This window comes from Diabrotica virgifera, chromosome 4, assembly GCF_917563875.1.
Source record: "Diabrotica virgifera virgifera chromosome 4, PGI_DIABVI_V3a".
NCBI classification, from domain to species: Eukaryota; Metazoa; Arthropoda; class Insecta; order Coleoptera; family Chrysomelidae; genus Diabrotica; species Diabrotica virgifera.
Genome location: NC_065446.1, coordinates 225,858,321 through 225,879,193, shown reverse-complemented (window position 1 = coordinate 225,879,193; position 20,873 = coordinate 225,858,321). Strand labels below are relative to the sequence as shown.

The following is a 20,873-nucleotide window of genomic DNA, read 5'->3' as shown; positions in this document are numbered from 1 at the left end:
ACATGCGAACCGTTTTTGCAATCACAATCAATGCAGTGTTTAACTTATGCTTGTTATTATAAAGGTATGTAGAAATAAAATACTCAGTGTAAGATATCTTTTTATGCACCCGCTTATGATCAAATTCGATGTTTTCGAAAGTCATACCGCTACGACTACTAGGGACGTGTAAGATATTTTTAAAACGTTAATAGTTACATGTACGGAACTACCGTTTTTTAGTTGCCTACTCAATTCAGTACAAGGATCAGATACATCAGTATTTTGTAATCAGTATTTGTACTCAGTACCACTGAGAACCGGTATCAATAGTAACCGTTACACGTTTGCACTTATTTTACCCGTCTCTATTCGTTACGGCGACAGCCGACGGTCGGGTTGGCTTGTGTTCAATATGCGGCACGCTAGAAAAATAACTGCACAGGCATAGCCACCTTTACTTAACAAGCCATGAAGTTGAAACTTGACAACATCTATTGGTAGACCGATTAATTCTGACAGTTCTCATTTGTTTTTAAATAATTTTCACTTTATTTACAGAGAAACTGAAATATTTTACAATATTTCGTGCTCCAAATTATAAAGAACATTAAAAGGTATGTTATTAAGATGATTTTAGTTCAATATAATATATTTTTATATAAACTTGCGTGCATATAGAAATCCGTCCACTTAAAAATTTTGTCATTTTTAATGTCTCATATTTCCTAAACCTGTTGGCAGATTTAAGTGATTTTTATAATATGTTATAGCCTAATTCTTTAACAATACCGCTGTAATAATATTGTTGCTAAATAGTTAAATTTTTATGGTGTACCGGGCATTTAAAAAATACTGAAATTAAAACCCAACTATAGACTCCGGTTTTCTTAATATTCTGTTTTTTTATTAATTCGCTTATGTTTAACAACTAGATTTGTTCTTTATCAATTCAGGGTGTTTCTAAATAAGTGCGACAAACTTTAAGGGGAAAGGAACAAAATGAAAAATTTTGACGCCTGTATTTTAAAGGTAATCATTTTTTTCGAATTCTGAGAAAACTAATAAGTATTTCTGAAAAATTTAAACGCAGAATAAAAGATTACTTTATTACCGAGGGCCAAAAAACCCCTTAGAATGAACAAAAAGTTTTTTTTTAATGACATATTTGAAACTAAAAATCACACTAAATTTTCTTAGTTTTTCACCCCTGTAACTTATTAAAATAAACATAGAAGTTTTCAGGGACTTTGGGTCCTTGGTCCTAACGTAATCTTTCACTCTGCGTTTAAATTTTTGAAAAATACTTATTAGTTTTCTTAGGATTCGAAAAAAATGAATCCCGTTTATATTCTTGTTATTGCTTTTTTTTTTGTATAATAAACGTTACTTACAAGGAATTACTTTTAATATTATTTTGTAAAAACTTCCAATTAATAATATTTTCTTGTTCGACTCAAAAAATACTATAAATTTTACCAGAATTTTACTTTAAAATCGTAGTTTCGAAAGCGGTAGTCCGAAAGTCAGACTACGGACGTCATCAATTGCGACGTTGCCTTTTTCTCTTCATGGCTTGTAAAGTAAAGGTGGCTATAGCACAGGTCACCCGTCCCGCCGGCGCAGGTTGTGACTCGCTTAAGTTCAATTTGCGCCGGGGAATTGTTGGGTTAATCTGTGGTACTGGTAAATAATACATTAGGAAATGATGTATTACCGTGTATTACCATGTGTATTACTTACGAAAATTACACAAAATAGCTGCATTTACATTATACATTTTCAATGATTGGGCGAAATAAGTGCATTTTATTTTAAATAATTATTTTCAAGCAGTGTGCATTTTTATGAAACAGTAATAAAACAGATCACAGTAATTAACTCAAAGATCAAGTAAAACTTTATTAAAAAAATTAAAAAGTAACAATAGTTATGATTATTATTGTAGCCTTGATTATTATTGTAATTTTCCTGATTGATGCAGTTCTGAAGGCAAAGCTCTGCTTTTCTGCATGAACAATATCCTGTATAGATTTCCATGTTTCACAAGTGACCATAGTTTTAAAATTGATACCGAAACAAAATTAGAAGAGATTAGAAACTATTTGTTTTTTAAATTCAACTTGATCGGATAGGCTTTTCATTTTCTTTTTTTTTTTTGTAAACCAATTACGGTTACATCCTTGTCCTTTTGGTCTTTCAACCTTTAATTCAATTCGATATTCAATGCTTTAAACTTTAAACAAAACAAACACAGGAGCATACGAAGTAAATATAAACCTAAACTAAACATAGATATTGATTTAGACCAATAATAAGCAACTACCGGCTACAGAACAAGTCACCGGTACCGGCTACCTATCCACTACCTAATTATTTTATCTATTTTAGATGTAAAATTTAATTTATTTTAAAATAAAAAATTTATTATAAACATTATTTTGCTGAACAATGTATTTAACATAGGATGATGAATTCTAAGACAACACTATTGTGATTTCTAAATCTTGTTTTATTCCTATAAATTCAGTGTTTAATGTTTATTTAGTGTGTAGCTATTTAATATACTTTTTAATTATGACACAAGTACGACCAACTACGTGATGATTTGGACTTTATATCTTTATATTATGTTATAAATATAATTATTTCTTCATTTGATTAAACTGGCTAACACTGTAAGTTGCCTACGTGTGACGCAACAGTCACAACATGACTAATATGTCAAACATAAAAGTTTAATGACTATGACCATAAAATCCATACCACAGTATTAAAAACAAATTTGTTTTAATACTATTTACTAATAATAATTGTTTTTAACATTAATTGGTAAAAATATCAACTAAATCACCTTCTTTACCACCATTTTGACAATGATCATTTTCCAGAACCATCCAGAACACCAATTTTATGCAGGGACAAGTCACGGGGGTAAGTGAAATTTAAAAAAAGACAAAAAATGGACAAAAAAGACAAAGGTTCCTTCATCCCGAATAATGAATTCTTCACCTCTGTTACTATAATTCCACTACAGATGGCAGTAATTACGAAAGTATTTTTGTCGCTCTATGTTGCCAAATCTATTTTTTATTTTATTCGGCACAAAAGAACTTTTTGGTTTTTCAGTCCTTTGCATATAACTTTAGGTCCTAAATCAGTGGCTGATCTACGGTTAGGGATAATGGGTAAATTTGCCTCCCTAAAAAGTAAAAAGGTCCAAAATTAAAGAAAAAATTGTTAAAACGTAAAAAGGCTGTATGACACTATGCATTTTCTGTATCATTTCTAATATCGTTTCTGATATCGTTTCTTGTATACATTTTCTTGTATCATTTCTTGTACGTACATTTGTGCCCTGTATGACACTATGCAAGTTCTTGTATCGAAAATTGTATGAAATTCGGCACGTGATTGGTCGAAATTTTGTTTGTGTTTGTCACCCTATGTCACGTTATGGTAGTACTGCATCTACAGCTACAGCTGATTTTAAAGATTTTATAAAATTTATAAACTTTTAATTAACATTTTAATGTTGACCAGAATTTTACGTTGACTGTTTGAGGTTGATTATTTGTGTTTTTATTTTGTTTTGATATTTGTGCTAAAATATTTGCATTAGAATTATCTTCAGTTTGATCCAATTAGGAACTATTGTATTTTCGTCTATTAAAAAGTTATGCACCATGAAACCTAAATTTATAGTTTGAACTTTACTAGGAGCTAAATATATGGTTATTAGTAGAACACAGTAGTCCATACCATATATTAAGTATCAATAAAAGATTTATAAATAATACCTACAAAAACACAAATAAATTCATCAATACATGATCCCATTTTCATTTCAGCCGCCATTATGAGTAAGTTAAGTAATTATGACATTTTAGATGTTTTACCAACAGGTTTTACGTTTTTGCTCTTTGCGCAGAAAATGGCGCAGTTCTTGTACAAGAATCTGTGTCTGACTCAAATTCTTGTATCGTTTCTGATATCGTTTCTTGTATCTGTGTATGACACTATGCATTTTTTTGACATATCAGAAACGATATTAGAAATGATACAAGAAAATAAGAATATACAGGGTGTAACAAAAATACAGGTCATAAATTAAACCACATATTCTGGGATCAAAAATAGTTCGAATGAACCTAACTTACCTTAGTACAAATATGCACACAAAAAAAGTTACAGCCCTTTGAAGTTACAAAATGAAAATTGATTTTTTCGAATATATCGAAAACTATTAGAGATTTTTTGTTGAAAATGGACATGTGCCATTCTTATGGCAAGAACATCTTAAAGAAAAATTATAGTGAAATTTGTGCACCCCATAAAAATTTTATGGGGGTTTTGTTCCCTTAAACCCCCCCAAATTTTGTGTTCGTTTCAAATAAAGTATTATTCTGGTGCTATTAGTTAAATTAAATATTTTTAAAACTTTTTTTGCCTCTTAGTATTTTTTCGATAAGGCAGTTTTTATCGAGTTACGGCTTCTTCTTTAATATGTTTACATAAAAATTTTATGAGGGTTTTATTCCTTTAAACCCCCCAAATGTTTGTGTACGTTCCAATTAAACTATTACTGCGGTACCATTAGTTAAACACAGTGTTTTTAAAACTTTTTTGCCTCTTTGTATTTTTTTGATAAAGCATCTTTTATCGAGATGTGGCTTCTTTTTTAATATGGTTCAAAATATACCTAAAAATGTAAATCATAAATAAATTTTCATATTATTACCAAGTCTCCATAATCGTACTACAAATATGTGGTGGATTTGACAAATATTCAAATATCTCGATAAAAACTGACTTTTGGAAAAAGTACTAAGAGACAAAAAAGTTTTTAAAAACTTGTGTTTAACTAATGGCGCTACAATAATAATTAAATTGAAACGTACACAAAAGTTTGGGGGGTTTAAAGGAACCAAACCCCCATAAAATTTTTATGGGGTGTCCAAATTTCACTATAATTTTTTCTTAAAATACTACCGCCATAACAATACCACATGTCCATTTTTAATAAAAAATCTCTAGTAGTTTTCGATATATTGGAAAAAATCGATTTTCATTTTGTAAATTCAAAGGGCTGTAACTTTTTTTCCGTGCACATTTGTACTAAGGTAAGTTATGTTCAATCGAACTATTTTAGGTCCCAGAATACGCGATTAAATTTATGACCTGTATTTTTGTTACACCCTGTATATTAGCTGAGATGAAAATTAAACCACAGACACTAGACAGACAAATTCAACCCATTCAACAAGCTAAAGTTATGAAAATTAAGAGAGCTTAATGCATATACGTTATTATTTATGTCTCTTATGTAGTTTGGGTTTATCTATTTATTATGTCTTTTGGTTGGTGTTTCATTAAAGTTCCCCCCTAAGGCAAATTTCCCCTCCAAATGTAAATGTCTGGATCCTCCACTGCCACTGTCCTAAAAACTACATAATAATAAAAAGACGCAAGATACTATCTTGACAAATGGTCAAGTAAAATGGACCATATGTTTATGTAAATACCATTTATATTATTTCTATCAAATAAGTGGAACTTACAAATAAAACAAACGTTGGTTGGCTAAACTCAGACACAAACTAACTGGCTATTGATTTTAGTAAGTAATTTTGCCAATTTAGTAAAATTGGTAAAATAATAGTTACTAAATAATTAATAATTACTAAATAGTTAGTAATTTTGCCAATTTTGGAAAAATTGGCCAAAATTGTCCTATTTGTTATCAAATTATTATTTTTTTATAGGTACCTAGAAAACTAATCAAAGTACCTTAAAAAGGGACATTTCATGTTGAAAGGGGATGTTGAAAAAGTAACTATTCGTTACAAAATACTCGTTACTTGCGAATACCAAAAGTAACGATTATTATACAGAGAGGCAAATCGTTACTTTGATTACTCTGATTACTTCGTACCAATCATATCAGAGCGAGTAACGACTATAGGGCTTTTCATTCACAGTCATTTGTTTCGAGCTTCTGTCATGTGTTACATAATATTAATATATCTAGGCCATACGTTATTGGTATCTTCAAATAATACAAACCAAAGACGTATGACGTAGCTATATTAATATTATGTGACACATGACAGAAGCTCGAAACAAATGACAGTCGATGAAAAGCCCTATTGTATCTACTTAATACCAATCGTATTAGAGCGAGTAACGACTATTGTATCTACATACTTTGATTACTTTGATTACTCTGACTACTTCGTACCAATCGTATCAGAGCGAGTAGCGACTATTGTATCTACTTTGATTACTCTGATTACTTCGCACCAATCGTATCAGAGCGAGTAACGACTATTGTATCTACTTTGATTACTCTGATTACTTTGTACTTGGTGAAGGTCGTTATTATATCGGAATACCTATACAAAATACCTACCTACTGAGAAATACGATTCTCGATATGATTACCGGTACTCAAGTACAAAAGCAATCATAGTAATCAAATCATTTTTATCCCTTAAACAGATCGGTGAAGGTAGTTTGTTATATCGGAATACCTATACAAAATACCTACCTACTGAGAAATACGATTCTCGATATGATTACCGGTACTCAAAAAAAGTAATCATAGTAATCAAAGTAACGAACACTGTAAATGATTACTTTCTACAAAATATCTGCCTACTGAGAAATACGATTTTCGATATGATTACCGGTACTCAAATATAAAAGTAACAAAAGTAATCATAGTAATCAAAGTAACGAATACTGTAAATGATTACTTGATACAAAAGTAACGATTTGTAACGAGTACTCGAAAGTAACTATAATCAACATTCACTAGTAGAGTTATTATAGGTATTTATTATAGTCAAATTTAAAAAGATGATCCAGTATTTATTTAGATTATAAGTTTAGCATAATTTTATTCGTGTATTCTATCGCATCTATTGCTAACTCTCAGATATTACAGTGTATTTGTTTCAAATATCCAACATTACTTTTGTCATTTTCACTCATCAAAAGTAACAAAAATCAAGGTACTTGCGGAAATATTGTTTGAACGACAACATTGGAATTCAACCTGACATTTTGTCTCTTTAAAAAATCATAACCAATAAAAGTCATTTTGATTATTACATTACCACCTAACGTCACCCGTTACATCATTTTATCATATATAAAATGATTTTAATTTGTTTATAATGTTTATTAAGTAAAAGCATTTCGCCATCGTAACATGTCTAAGATTTTTGCGTTATACGGGGAACTATGTGCCACTCACCCATGGGAAGTTATTTTTACTGTCATCACCTTCACTGTATGTTTTTTGACTTTGGATAAACCGCAAGGGACAAAGGCCTTTCCACGGACTACCTCAACATGTAGCACCTGCACCGAAGACCATTTTATAGCCGCCGATGTAATAGTGATGACAATAATCAGATGTCTTGCCATACTGTACAGTTATCATCAATTCAGAAATCTCAGAAAACTAGGATCCAAATATATATTAGGTATGTACCTTTAGTCATAAGAGTGGTTCGGTTATCCCAAGTAGAAACACTGTAAGCACCAATTCAAAAAATGTTCACCACAGTAGGAAACATATAGGACTAAACTTTCAAATTTCTAAGGTGTTTGAAATAAATGCGAACACACATTTTTATAGCATAAAACTAGTGTTTTTTAGTAAATAGTTTTATGTCTAGGTCTAGGTTTTGAATACACAGTGTTTTTATTTGGGAAATATCAGAATGTAATATAAGATATCCCAATTTATAAAGACAAAGTGGGATATTGTTTACAAATGATACTTTATTCAAGTTTCTTTAACAAATATATAAAAAATTGCAACATTTTAATGATCACTGTTTGTCATGTAATTGCCACAATCCAGAGTTATGGAGGAGATTGTCCACTACTGTCTCAATGGCCAAAATTAAGCCAAAACGATACTGTTTTCAGGCATTAAAGAAATAAGTTTCTTTATTATTTCACTTTTTTTAACTTTTACGAATATCTTGTACAGTGGTTATCTTACATACATAAGTTTCTTTTCTTAGCTTTTGGATCTTTTATTATTTTCATTTTTCTTTTGTGCATCTGTCTGGAAGTGGAACTTAATTTGTATTTCTTGTAAATGGTATATTTTCACACTGACAGGTGTTTTTTTCTTGTATTGGCATCTTCCAAAAAAGGTTGGCAAATGTATTTTTGTTGTAATCAGTATCAATCCAGGCTACCAAGAAAAAAAATTTACTTACCTATAGGGCTTACAATACTGAACTAAAATCTGAATACCGGTATTTGATATTTGAAATTTGGAATATCGGGATATCAGTATTATTAATAAATAATTTAGTAGCTATACTTTTACTTACCTCAGTTCAGTTGTTATATTGACTTGTTAAACAAATAGTATATGAAATCCAATAAATATTGTTCTGAAATGAGTAGATATTATTTATTTTATTAGGTACATAGAGAGTAGGAGTAGATAGATTTAAAAAAACGTGGCATCCAAATTTTTGGGCGATAAACGATTTCTTCTTAGGTTTTTTAACTGCCCAGACTTTGAAAATACTCTTTCGGAAGGTACTGATGTGGCAGGTATTGACAAAAATATTGTCAATTGAATAATATTGAATAATAAAGCATATACACGTACATATGTACCTACCATAAAAAATAACAGAAAAAAATTAATATTTCATTATGAGTCTCTCTTTCGTCATATAGAGTTTCAGTCAAGTGATTTACGATGACGCTATTTTGATAAAACCTCAAAAACGCAACTTGAGTAATAGAAAATCATAGCACGGATAATCCGCAGCACAGGTAATCCGCACCCGGATAATCGGGGTTCTACTGTACTTTTAATTTGACCAAAATTCTCTCCGTTGCGTTTTTTTGCATCTGAGTGTATATTCTTTATATGATCTGTAAGTTTCATCGGTTCAAGTGTTCAAAAACAAGTGCTTGTTTTTGAAAAGACTGTTGTTAAAATGACTTGAACGAGTCACTAATCACGAGTGTATCCAAATTTTGAACAGTTATATCATAACCAATTTTTGTCTACCAGGAAAACAAAAAAAGAATGTGTGTGTACTTTGTATGCACGTAAGAAGTTATACTTCTATTATATGATTTAAATGAAATTAATATACTTTTTATTTATATTTTATTTAAATATTAAACTAATTTATACTTACTACTTCTTTATTTATTTATTTATTTATTTTCAACGGGACACTGCCCAATAAGATTACAAGTTTATAAGTCCAATATACATAATACATGTGTCAATAATAATAAAACTACAATAAAATAGTAATAATAAAACAATAATACAATAAAATATAAATATCACAAACTTAAACACATAAATCAGATTCATATATCACAATAATGAATATCCAACAACTACTCAAACAAACAAACGTCTGAGGCCAGAGATGAATTCAGACTTCGGTGCAAAGAAATCTAGATCAGGTTGAGTGTTTGCCCATCTTAGTGCTCGAGATAAAAAGTTGTTATATGCATAGTTGGTTCTATGGATAGGAACATAGAATGTTTGATTTAATCGAGTTCTGCGGAGAGGTACATGGAGACCAACCTGCTCAAGTAGCTGAGGACACAAAACTGTTGAATTAATTATGCCATAGAGCATCCTTGCATCCTTAATTACTCGTCGGTCACGCAATGAGAGAATACCCAATTGGGTTTCAATTTGATAATAATTTAACTGATTTAACTCAAAAGGTATACCCAGTTTATATGCTATGTACCTTAAGAACTTGTGTTGGACTGTCTCGATTTTTGTTATGTAAATATTGTAAGATGGAGACCAAACACAAGAACAATACTCTAGATGAGGTCTAACTAAAGAACAATATAGTAATTTAATTGCATCAATATTCTGAAAGTCTCTAGTGCATCTTTTTATAAAACCAAGCATTTGTAAAGATTTGGAAATTTTTGATGTATAATGTGATTCAAATAAAAGTTTACAGTCTAAATTAATTCCCAAATCACGAATTTCAGTAACCCAGTCAACAGGAATATTCTGTATATTATAATTATATTCTATTGGGTCTCTCGATCGTCCAAAAGAAATAGCATGACACTTAGATTCATTCAGGGCCATGGCATTCAACATACACCACTCACTCAACCGATCAAGATCATGTTGAAGATTAATACAGTCTTCTGTATTGTTGATAATTGTATAGAACTTTAGATCATCTGCAAAAAGCAGAGGTGAACTGTGTCGGAAGCAGTGGTGTATATCATTGATGAATATGTTAAATAACAGGGGCCCCAAATGTGAACCCTGAGGTACTCCTGAATGAACCTTAATCTCACTGGAAACAAAATCCCTGATACGCACCATCTGAACTTGGTCAATCAAGTATGTTCTCAGCCACTCAAGAAGTGGACCATTAACACCCATTTGTTTAAGTTTAAATATTAAAATATTATGGTTGACCCGATCAAAGGCCTTGGAGAAATCGGTGTATAGTGCATGTACCTTACAACCCCTCTCCAATGCCTTCCTCAGGAAGTCTACAAATACTAGTGTGTTACATTCGGTTGATCTGTTATTCCGAAATCCAAATTCCTGAAATCCACTTCTCAAACATTTTTATTAAAACAGTGCCAAAAATTAAAATAATAAAAGAATAAAACACACACAAACACATTAAAAATGCCACAAATGATTTCTGAACATTAATTGTCGGAAATTTTTTTAACTAAATACGTATTTTCTGAAAATAAAATTATATAATAAATATACTTACAATCATAAAATGTATAAAAAAAAAATAAAAGTTTTTATTGGGATTCGAACCAGCTATCAGCGCGGTTGGTATATTGGGGCTCATTTGCCTTAAACCCTTTCGCCACGGAGGCAATGTGCCATTATGTGCGAAGATCGACTAACTAAACGGATTAAGCTTTTGACATTTTTGAATTAAATTAAATTATTTTGATTTTAAATTGAAATGATTTAGAATTGAAAAAATACAACAAAACATAGAGTATTGTTGTTTGTTTGGGTTTATATGACTGCGGACACTAAATCCATTCGCCAAAAACATAGAGTAAGAAAACAATATTTTAGGTGAAGATTGATAGAAATTTTGATGGTAATCAAATTATGTAAATAAAAGTATTACATACTATGTATTTTGGTAGGTTCAAATAGGTAGGTACCTATGATACATTTACAATTATTACATACCTGTTGCTTTTAAAAACTATTTAAATGTCACTACAATTATAAACTTTTTTGTTTCTGTCCTCACAACAATAAAACTAATATATTATACATTTGTTTACCTTCATATTGAACAATTATTTATTATTGACAGATCATTTCAACACCCAATCAGAGCCCATATAACGACTAATACCATACTGTCGGTGTGCGCATGCGCGCAGATCAATATAAATTCACCCTCAGTCTCAATCGCGCCTAAAGAAGTATAACTTCAAAAATCCAAAATATTCAGAAAAGTAAAACGTACATTTTATTACTCTTTGAGATTTTTGGTATCACTAATAATTTTTAAGTTATTTTGAAAACAAAAGGAATTTTTTTCACTATTAGAATTTTTTTTTTATTTTAAAACCAATTTTTTTTTTAAATCGAACAGTTGGAACCAATGAAACTTATATATCATTATAAAGAATACATAAACAAAGCAACTTGTGAAACGGTAACAATAATTAATTTTATTTATTAGGGCGAACTGTGTACTCCGTGATTTTTTCTTTTTTTTTATAAATTTTATAAAAAATATTTTTATAAACTATTGTTGTTTATTTGGGTTTATATGACTGCGGACACTAAATCCATTCGCAAATTTTGTAAACTAAAACCTACGACATAATATTAAACAATTATACAGGGTGTTTACCCCCAAAAATCCCCCGCTTACCAAATTTCGTGTTGTTATCCCATGCCTGTCAGGAAATATTCAAGAATAAATAAAAGTTTAACTTTGACACCCTGTATTTCGGTTATTATCAACTTTCGTACCAAGGTAAGTTAGCTTAAATCGACCTATTTTAACCTCAGGAATCTAAGGTTAAGCTATGGCCCATTCTTTACTAAACACCCTGTATCGAAAGACAAAAGTTATAGACTTTAGATTGTTATAAATTAAAACCTACGACATATTACATTAAACAATTATATAGAAAAACAAAACTTATAGACTGGACTGTAAGCGCTTTTTCACATTATAAGAATTTCGATCGTGCGATGGTTAAAATGTACATAGTGGTTCGAGCAATCATATGGAATCTCTCTCCCTTCACCGAATGTTTCAAGCGGTGAAGAGAGAAAGATTCCATAGTATGATTGCTCGTGCCACTATGTAGATTTTAACCATCATCGCACGCTCGAAATTCTTATAATGTGAAACAGCGCTAAGGATAGAGATAAGTATTTTTTGACATATTTGTTTTATAAGGTAATTATCAATTTATTAGCGGAGGTCCGGGTCACATTTTTGCATTGAGATATACTTATCAATTTAACAAATAAATAACAGTGAAGTGGACAAATGTTGCTGATTAGTCAAAAACCAAAATTATTATGTTTAGATTTTACGTAATTCAAAATTTTATCTTTTTGAGTTTTCTTTAAAAGTTCTGTTTTAAACAAAACAAAGACACAGATTAGTTATGTACGTTTAGCCTACCATAATTATGATATTTTGTTGATTTATATCACGATCTTTGTTTTCTGAAGATTCATGTTCAATCCGTGAATAAGATCGGCACAGTTAAAACTTCTGATGAGCCTGGACTCGTTGCTGGAGCCGTGTATGTAGTCAATTTACATGATACGAATTTATTTAAACTGACACTATGACACGGGACAAATACAAAGTTTAAGTTAACAGTAACAACGTCTAATAGCTAATAATAATTAATGATAATGATCTGAAGTTACATCTTGACTGTATGAAGTGATTCGAATGAATGATTATTAATGTAAGCTTTTCTTTGTGGCAATTTCCTTCTGGGTCAACCCATGCGCCGTGACGCTATTACCAAATATTATAGAACAAAAGACTTATATTAAATCATCAAAATTAATTTGCAACGTCCAAAATTATTCTTTACGTTTCGTAATAATTAACTAAATTAGCCGGCAACACATGTTTGTATACACTAACAATTCGTTAGTTCCCTATACAGTGCGTTTAATAGATTGTTTAATTCTCGGATATGAATTATGAATATTTGAGGTTTAACAATTCGATCATCAATCAATCCAATCTCTTCATTGTTGTACTGGTCCAGAGAAATAAGCTAAAATCGTATCCTATTGAGGCTTTGACCCGACCAGGTATCCCAGCTGGATTTGAGCTCACAACCTAAAACGGGTCAATTGTGTTTATGTGTTGATGATTGTTACGTAGTCTATCCACTATCACGATCTTTGTCTTTGATATGTTTATCTGCAGACCAATATTTGACCTTAGTTTTCAACCAGTCGACTGAGATCAAACTCTTCTTGACTATTTCCAAGAAGAGCTGTGCCATCTTTAAAACGTAGGTTTTTTATTCAGCGTTTGTTAGGTTACTTATTCATATATTTATTTACACGTTGTTTTTATCTACAATGCGTAATTTTTTCACAATAATGGGAGAGAGTAATTGATAGACGGATACGTGAAGAAACCGAAATATCCGATAATCAATTTGGCTTTATGCAGGGCAGATCAACAACAGATGAAATTTTCATTGTAAGGCAACTGATGGAAAAATACAGAAATAAAGAGACCAACCATATGGTATTCATTGATCTTCTAGAAAGCATACGATATAGTTCCTGGAGAGATTCTGTGGTGGGCACTCAATAAGAAAGGAGTCCCTGGCGAATATGTAAAGATTGTGAGAGATATGTATGAGGGAGTAACGACTAGTGTGGGAGAGACTGATAAATTTCAGGTGAAAGTAGGATTGCACCAAGGCTCGGTGCTTAGTCCTTATTTATTCTCATTAGTTTTGGACCAGATAACAGCATAAATACAGGGTAGCATTCCATGGTGCCTAATATATGCTGATGATGTAGTGTTAGTAGGAAATAGGAAATAGAGGAAATAGTAGCAGGACAAAGACAGAGTATTTGGAATGTTCATTTAAAGATGGAGTTACTACAAATAAAATGGTATCTTTGGATGGTGAAATGATTGTGAAAAGCAATAGTTTTAAATACCTAGGATCGGTATTACAGAGTAATGGAGAAATAGATGGAGATGCATGCAGTAGAATTAGGGCTGGATGGATGAAGTGAAAAGAAGCGAGTGGTGTGTTGTGTGACAGAAAAATTCCAATGAAGCTGAAGGGAAAATACTATAAAGCAGCCATAAGACCGGCTATGATGTACGGAACTGAATGTTGGGCAGTGAAAAAGAAAGGAACAACGAATGCATGTGGTGGAAATGAGAATGCTTAGATGGATGAGTGGAGTGACAAAGAAGGATAAAATTAGAAATAAGTATATTAGGGGAAGTCTAGGTGTGGCACCAATTGATGCCAAATGAGAGAGCATAGGTTAAGATGGTTTGGTCATGTTCAACGTCGAGACGTTAATCACCCAATACGAAGAATAGCTGAAGTACAGATTCCTGGAAGGAGTAAGAGAGGAAGACCAAAGAAGACCTGGGGGGAGACGATAAGGCAGGACATGTTGGTAAAGGGGATTAACATTGATATGACCAAGATAGAATTGTGTGGAGAAATGCAATTAGGGAAGCCGACTCCGCATAGGGATAAGGCAAAGAGAATGATGATGATGATGAATGAAATGAATGAAAAAAGTCGCTTTTTTTGCTTAAATGTTAACAAAAAACCATGGTGAGATGATACGCATTTTCTATTGCCTTCCTTCAGATATTCCATATTAATAGTGGCCAGTAATTTTTCGATTTTGAAATGCGACGAACATTGGATAAATCCAGGAAATATAGTTTGCAGTGTCGAAAGGCTGAATTTTTCTCGAGACGTTAGATTAGGACGTTATAAGAGGCTTATTTTTTTATTACTGCATTTTTTATTTGCAATAAAGGTATTAAGGCATATCTTATTATTTATTTATTACTGATCACTCGTTGTTTTAACTACACATTTAATCCCCAAAAACATTTTTTTATCAGCCGTTAAAAATGCTTTTTAATTTATTGTATTTATGAGACAATTACGGGTTCATTATTTTTTATCTATTCAGAGATTTAATGTGGACATATTATGTAAAATAAATAAACAACCGACCAAACTCCGCTTGAAATTATTACACTTGAAATGTAGTCCATTAAAAGTTACATTTTTTAGGCCATACCTTGCATTTCTTAGAGAAGTCAACTTTATTTTTTTAATGTGTAGGGGAGATTAGTAGAAGCTTAAGTTCAAGTTTTTGGGGTCGCCACTCTTATCCCCCGGCCGCCATCTTGGAAAAGGGGTGCAAAGGGGTTTTGCGCTATATCTCGTAAACTACCAACCCTACGGAAAATCTAATTAAACATAAAATGTAGCAAATTAAATTTTCTACAATTTTATTTCCATTACTTTTTATCGTAAGTGTCCAACAAAAAAGATATAAACAAAAATAAGTAAAAATTTTTTAACAAGTTTCCTTTTGGAGGTTATAACTTTTTTTTCAGTTCATTTTACAATAAAATAACATTATAGCAATTTTGTAGAGGGTTTTTCAGCGAAAAATTTCCACTATAAAGGTGTTTAATTCTATTTATTTTTCTAGGTTTTACAGCGCTCCAAACTTGACCAGATTCTCGAACGCTCATAGGGATACAATAAAAACAAAACATTAGGCTTACTTTTCTATCTATATATATATTTTTATTTATACAATTTATTATGATTTTAACATTCCTATACTATTATTAAACTATTTTTGACCTTTCTCTCCACTAAAAACTTAGAACAATAAGCAAATAGAAAAGGTCCAAGTAATTGTTTGAGGAGTGATTCGCAGGTCCAGAAGAGGAATGACGCAACCGCAAAATGCAAAATTCAAATGCAAATGCAAATTTAAAATAGGGATTAAATGAAGAGTAATCGTCCAGGAGCATCGGTATGACGTTTTTTTTAACAACGATGGCTTTTATTTTCATCGATATTGTTTCGAATTTCATTATCTTAATTTAATCCCTCCATTTTCAACCCTATCTAGAGTTACGTCATTATGCATCTGAAACAAGGTCTAACATAGCGCGTGTTTCAATAACGACTCAACTACCATATAATAGTCGCTCAGCACATTGTTATAGTTCTGTCGTTTTTGTATCATCTGTACATAGTATTTTAGAATTACGCAATAAACAGGAATTGACAAAATTTGCAGTTACGTCATTCTTCTTCCATACCGGACTGAACATCTGCATACTATTACTGTTATTAATATAATTTATCCTAGGTGGCACAGCAGTCGGTTCCCCTCTACTTAACTTATTCTTACAGTTGTGCTACCTGTTTTACCACGTGCAGTCGTATTAAAAATTGTGAAAAGTATTTTGAGTTTTATAGGTAATACTTGATATTTTTGTGATTAGATAAGCACTTTGACTTTTTTGTAAGCATGCATCATGAGTGGTGGTTATATTATTTGTAAGAAACCTCTCGGGAAAATTATTTGTTAGTGGGAAAGTCAAGCCATCTTTACTCAGTGTTGTTGGCGAACGTTTTTTCGTCTCTTTGTATGGCGGAAATAAGACGATTCTCTGGAAACCCTGAGATACAAACGATTCGCTAAAACAATGACAAAAAATGCATTTAATCTCTTCTCACTTCCTCCTACACATTACACAAGATGCAGCCCGTTTCCACAGACTCCGATTGTATCACCAGATTCAGTCATGGCTCGGTAAACATTGTCATCCAGAAGATTGGGGCTGGAAAAAGCATGGACAATTTTGCATACCAATCCAAACTTCCAAGCCTCCAGTACCCCCCGAGCTTATTAAATTCATCTTTTGCAGATGCAATGGAAACTGGAAGTGCGTGTGGTTGCCGAAAAGCAGACCTCAAATGTTTTGCAGTGTGCCTCCATTGTGGTGGTGAAAGCTGCAGCAACATCGTGGACATATCAACATTAATTATTGAAGAAAATGAATTTCAAGATGAATTAACGACAATGACGCCAACGCTAACTCTCATTATTCCACAAAAATTCAACTCGGATACTGATTTAGATCTTGACTCGCAACCTGGACCATAAAAAATGAAAAGTAATACAGTGGAACCTCGATTATCCGACTCTCCATTAACCGTCACCTCTGTTAACCGTCAGGGTCCGTACATACGTTGTCTTCTTCTTCTTCTTTTGCCCTTTAATTCGTCCAATTCTGAACATAGGCTTCCCCCAGTTTCCTCCATTCGCTTCTGTTTAGTGCTTTCTGTTTCCAGTGCGTTCCTCCTATCTTTTTAATGTCGTCTCCCCATCTCATCTGGGGTCGTCCTCTTGCTCTCTTTCCTGTCAATGGTCTCCATTGTTGTATCGTGCTATTCCACCTATTGTCCGTTTGTCTAGCGTTATAACCTGCGAAGCTCCATTTTAGCCTGGCTTGGTCTGCGTCTTTGAGTTTTGTTCTATTTCTGACCCAGTTGTTTTGCTTTTTGTCTGTCAATTTTACTCCTAACATTGCTCTCTCCATGGCTCTTTGTGTCTTTATTATTTTATCCATGTTTGCCTTGGTCAAGGCCCATGTTTGGCATGCGTATGTGAGAATTGGGAGTATGCACTGGTCAAACACTCTTGTTTTTAAGTATTGTTGCATTTTTTTATTCTTTAGGACCCATTTTAATTTTCCAAATCCTGCCCAGGCTAATCTGACCCTTCTTTTTACCTCCGCTGTTTGGTTTTCCTTATTTATTTTTATAATCTGTCCCAAATATATATAATCATTAACCGCTTCTATTGTGGTGTCGTTTAGTATTACGTTTCTATTGTCTTGTGTGTTTGTCATTGTTTTTGTTTTGGCAAAATTCATTTTTAGACCTATTTGTTCGGATTCATTTGCTAGTTCGGTTAGCATGGTTTGTAGTTCTTCAAAACTTGATGCTATGACTACTACATCGTCTGCATATCTTAGGTGGTTTAGTTTCTTTCCATTTATGTTTATTCCCATGTTTGTCCATTCCATTGTTTTGAAAACATCTTCCAGTGCTAATGTAAATAGTTTAGGAGAAATAACATCTCCCTGTCGCACTCCTCTGTTAATTGGTATGGGTTTTGTGGTTTCTTCCAATTGTACTGTCATTGTTGCTTTCTTATATATATTATGTATTAGCATTCGGTATCTGGAATCTATTCGACAGTTGTTTATAGCTTTTTCTATTGCCCACATTTCCACGCTGTCAAATGCTTTTTCGTAGTCAACGAACGCTAAGTGCAGATCTATATGGTATTCGTTAGCTTTTTCTATTAGTGTCCTAATTGTTAGAAGATGGTCAGTGGTGCTATATCCCTTTCGGAATCCTGCCTGCTCTACGGGTTGATACGAGTCCAATTTGTGTGCTAGTCTGTTGTTGATAATCCTCATGAATAGTTTATACGTTTGCGACAGCAGTGAGATGGGTCTGTAATTTTTTATGTCCTTTCTGTCGCCTTTCTTAAATAGCAGGATTGTAAGACTTTCTTTCCATTCGTCGGGTATTTCTCCTTTATGTAGACACTGATTAAACAGATTTCTTAATGTTTGTAAGATTTCTTCTTTCCCTTCTTTCAACATTTCAGCAAGGATTCCATCTGGTCCTGGTGCTTTGTTGTTCTTTAATTGTGATAGTGCTGCTTCTGTTTCATAATTTTCTATTTTTGGTAGTGTTTCTGAGTTTATAAGGGCCTAAAATGCTTACGACCAAATTTAGGGAAACCACTACTCATTTCAATAAAGGATGAAACAGGACGGGAAGAGAGGAGAAAAGATAAGATATCAGAAGAAGTAGAAAGGTTTTATAAAGAACTATACACCTCAAAGAAAGACGCAAACTTCAACACTCAGGAATATATCAAGAAAACAATCACATACGTTGTATTGAGTACATAACAAAAAAATTGAGTCATCAATTCGTTTTTTTTAGCACTGCGATAAGCCAAACGAAAATCACTGAAATGTACAATATGGTAAAACCATAAAATGAAGTTATGGCTGAATCAACTGTTTTGTTTTTGTTGCCTAAAGATGACATAAACGAATGAGGCGCCAATTTGTAATGAGGACGCAAACGGCTATCGATTGCTGACAGTTGATGAAATCGTTGAAATGGCAAAACAGAAGCTGACGAAACAGGTTCAGAAGCTGACACAAACTTGGAATTTGACGGTGGCGATGTCAATAATGCTTTTGCAACTGACAAAGATTCGATTAAAGATGCTAGAGAAGCTGCATCGCACATGCAACCATTCATCGAGTGGTATTCTCGGCAAGAAGAATCCAATAAAGTAGATTGCATGATCTTACGTCGATTAAGAAATTCATCCCTTGTAAAATGCGAAGCATCACTAAAGCAAACAAAGATTTTAGAATATTTTAAACCAAATTCGACAATATTAACACGAACACAAATTCCTCTTATATTATCAAACAAAACATACAAATAAAATTTGAGAGTTGTATTACCAATTTTTAACTTTTTTTAATGTTCTGTTAACCGTCTTTTCGATTATCCGCCATACCCTTGGTCCGGTGCCCTGACGGATAATCGAGGTTCTACTGTAGATCTATTTCAACATATAATAATAAATAATATTATTTTATCTAGAAATTGTCTGTGGATTAGTATTGGGGATACCACACAAAAAAACACGCTGAAAAGGGTCAAAATTAACTTAATAATAGCATAGGAATCTTAAAATCATAATAAATAAATATTAGATACAAAAATGTAAGCCTAACGTTTTGTTTTTATTGTATTCCTATGAGCATTCGAGAATCTGGCCAAGTTTGGAGCGCTGTAAAACCTAGATAAATAAATAAAATGAAACAACTGCATAGCGGAAATTGTTAGTTGAAAAATCCTCTACGAAATTGCTATGATGTTATTTTATTGTTAAATGAATGAAAAAAAAGTTATAACCTCCAAAAGGAAACCTATTACAAAATGTTTTCTTATTTTTGTTTATAACTTTTTTGTTGGTCACTTGACGATAAAAAGTAATGAAAATAAAATTGTAGAAAATTTAATTTGCTACATTTTATGTGTAATTAAATTTTCTGTAGGTGTTGCTAGTTTACAAGATACAGCGCGAAACCCCTTTGCACCCCTTTTTCCAAGATGGCGGCCGGGGGACAAGGGTGGCGACCCCAAAATCTTGAACTTAAGCTTCTACCAAGCCTCCCTACATATTAAAAAAATAAAATTGACTCCTCTAAGAAATGCAACCCTAAATGTAACATTTCAATGGACTATTTATAAAGTCAGTCAATTGTTTATGTATTTTAATTTATGTATAAGTAGTGTGACCAACTAGCCCGAAAAATCCGGGACATGGCCCGAATTACGAAGTCGTGTCCCAGTCCCGGCGTCCCGGACCAGGCTTCCGGGATATCCGAATTTTAACGTTTTGGTAAAATTCCATATTGAAATTTTTGATACATCATTCTTCTAAGAATTCTCATCAAATTGAATTGGTGGGACGAAAAAATGTCGACAATTTCTAGACTGTTATACTAATACCACATCCAAAACGCATGCATTTTATACCGTCGTATTATAGTTCCACGAAAACTCAAACTCTGGACTTTTTCCGGTTTCTGTATTTTAATTATCGTCTTCTGAAAAGCCGATTTAAAAACATGAATATCAAATAATAATAATTATATTTTAACTTAAGGTTCAATTTACATGGAAATCCAACATTAGTTGATTTTCTAATT

The 20,873-nt window shown here is 32.3% G+C and overlaps 1 protein-coding gene across 1 annotated transcript in view; it reads left to right on the top strand.

The window, feature by feature from the left end:
* Window positions 1-7,076: 7,076 nt before the first annotated feature.
* Window positions 7,077-20,873, top strand: part of LOC114329359 (3-hydroxy-3-methylglutaryl-coenzyme A reductase) — a 68,167-nt gene continuing 54,370 nt past the window's right edge. The window contains exon 1 of the mRNA XM_028278424.2: window positions 7,077-7,472. Coding sequence (XP_028134225.1) covers window positions 7,196-7,472 — 277 coding nt within the window. The 5' untranslated portion in view covers window positions 7,077-7,195. The remainder of the gene's footprint in view (window positions 7,473-20,873) is intronic.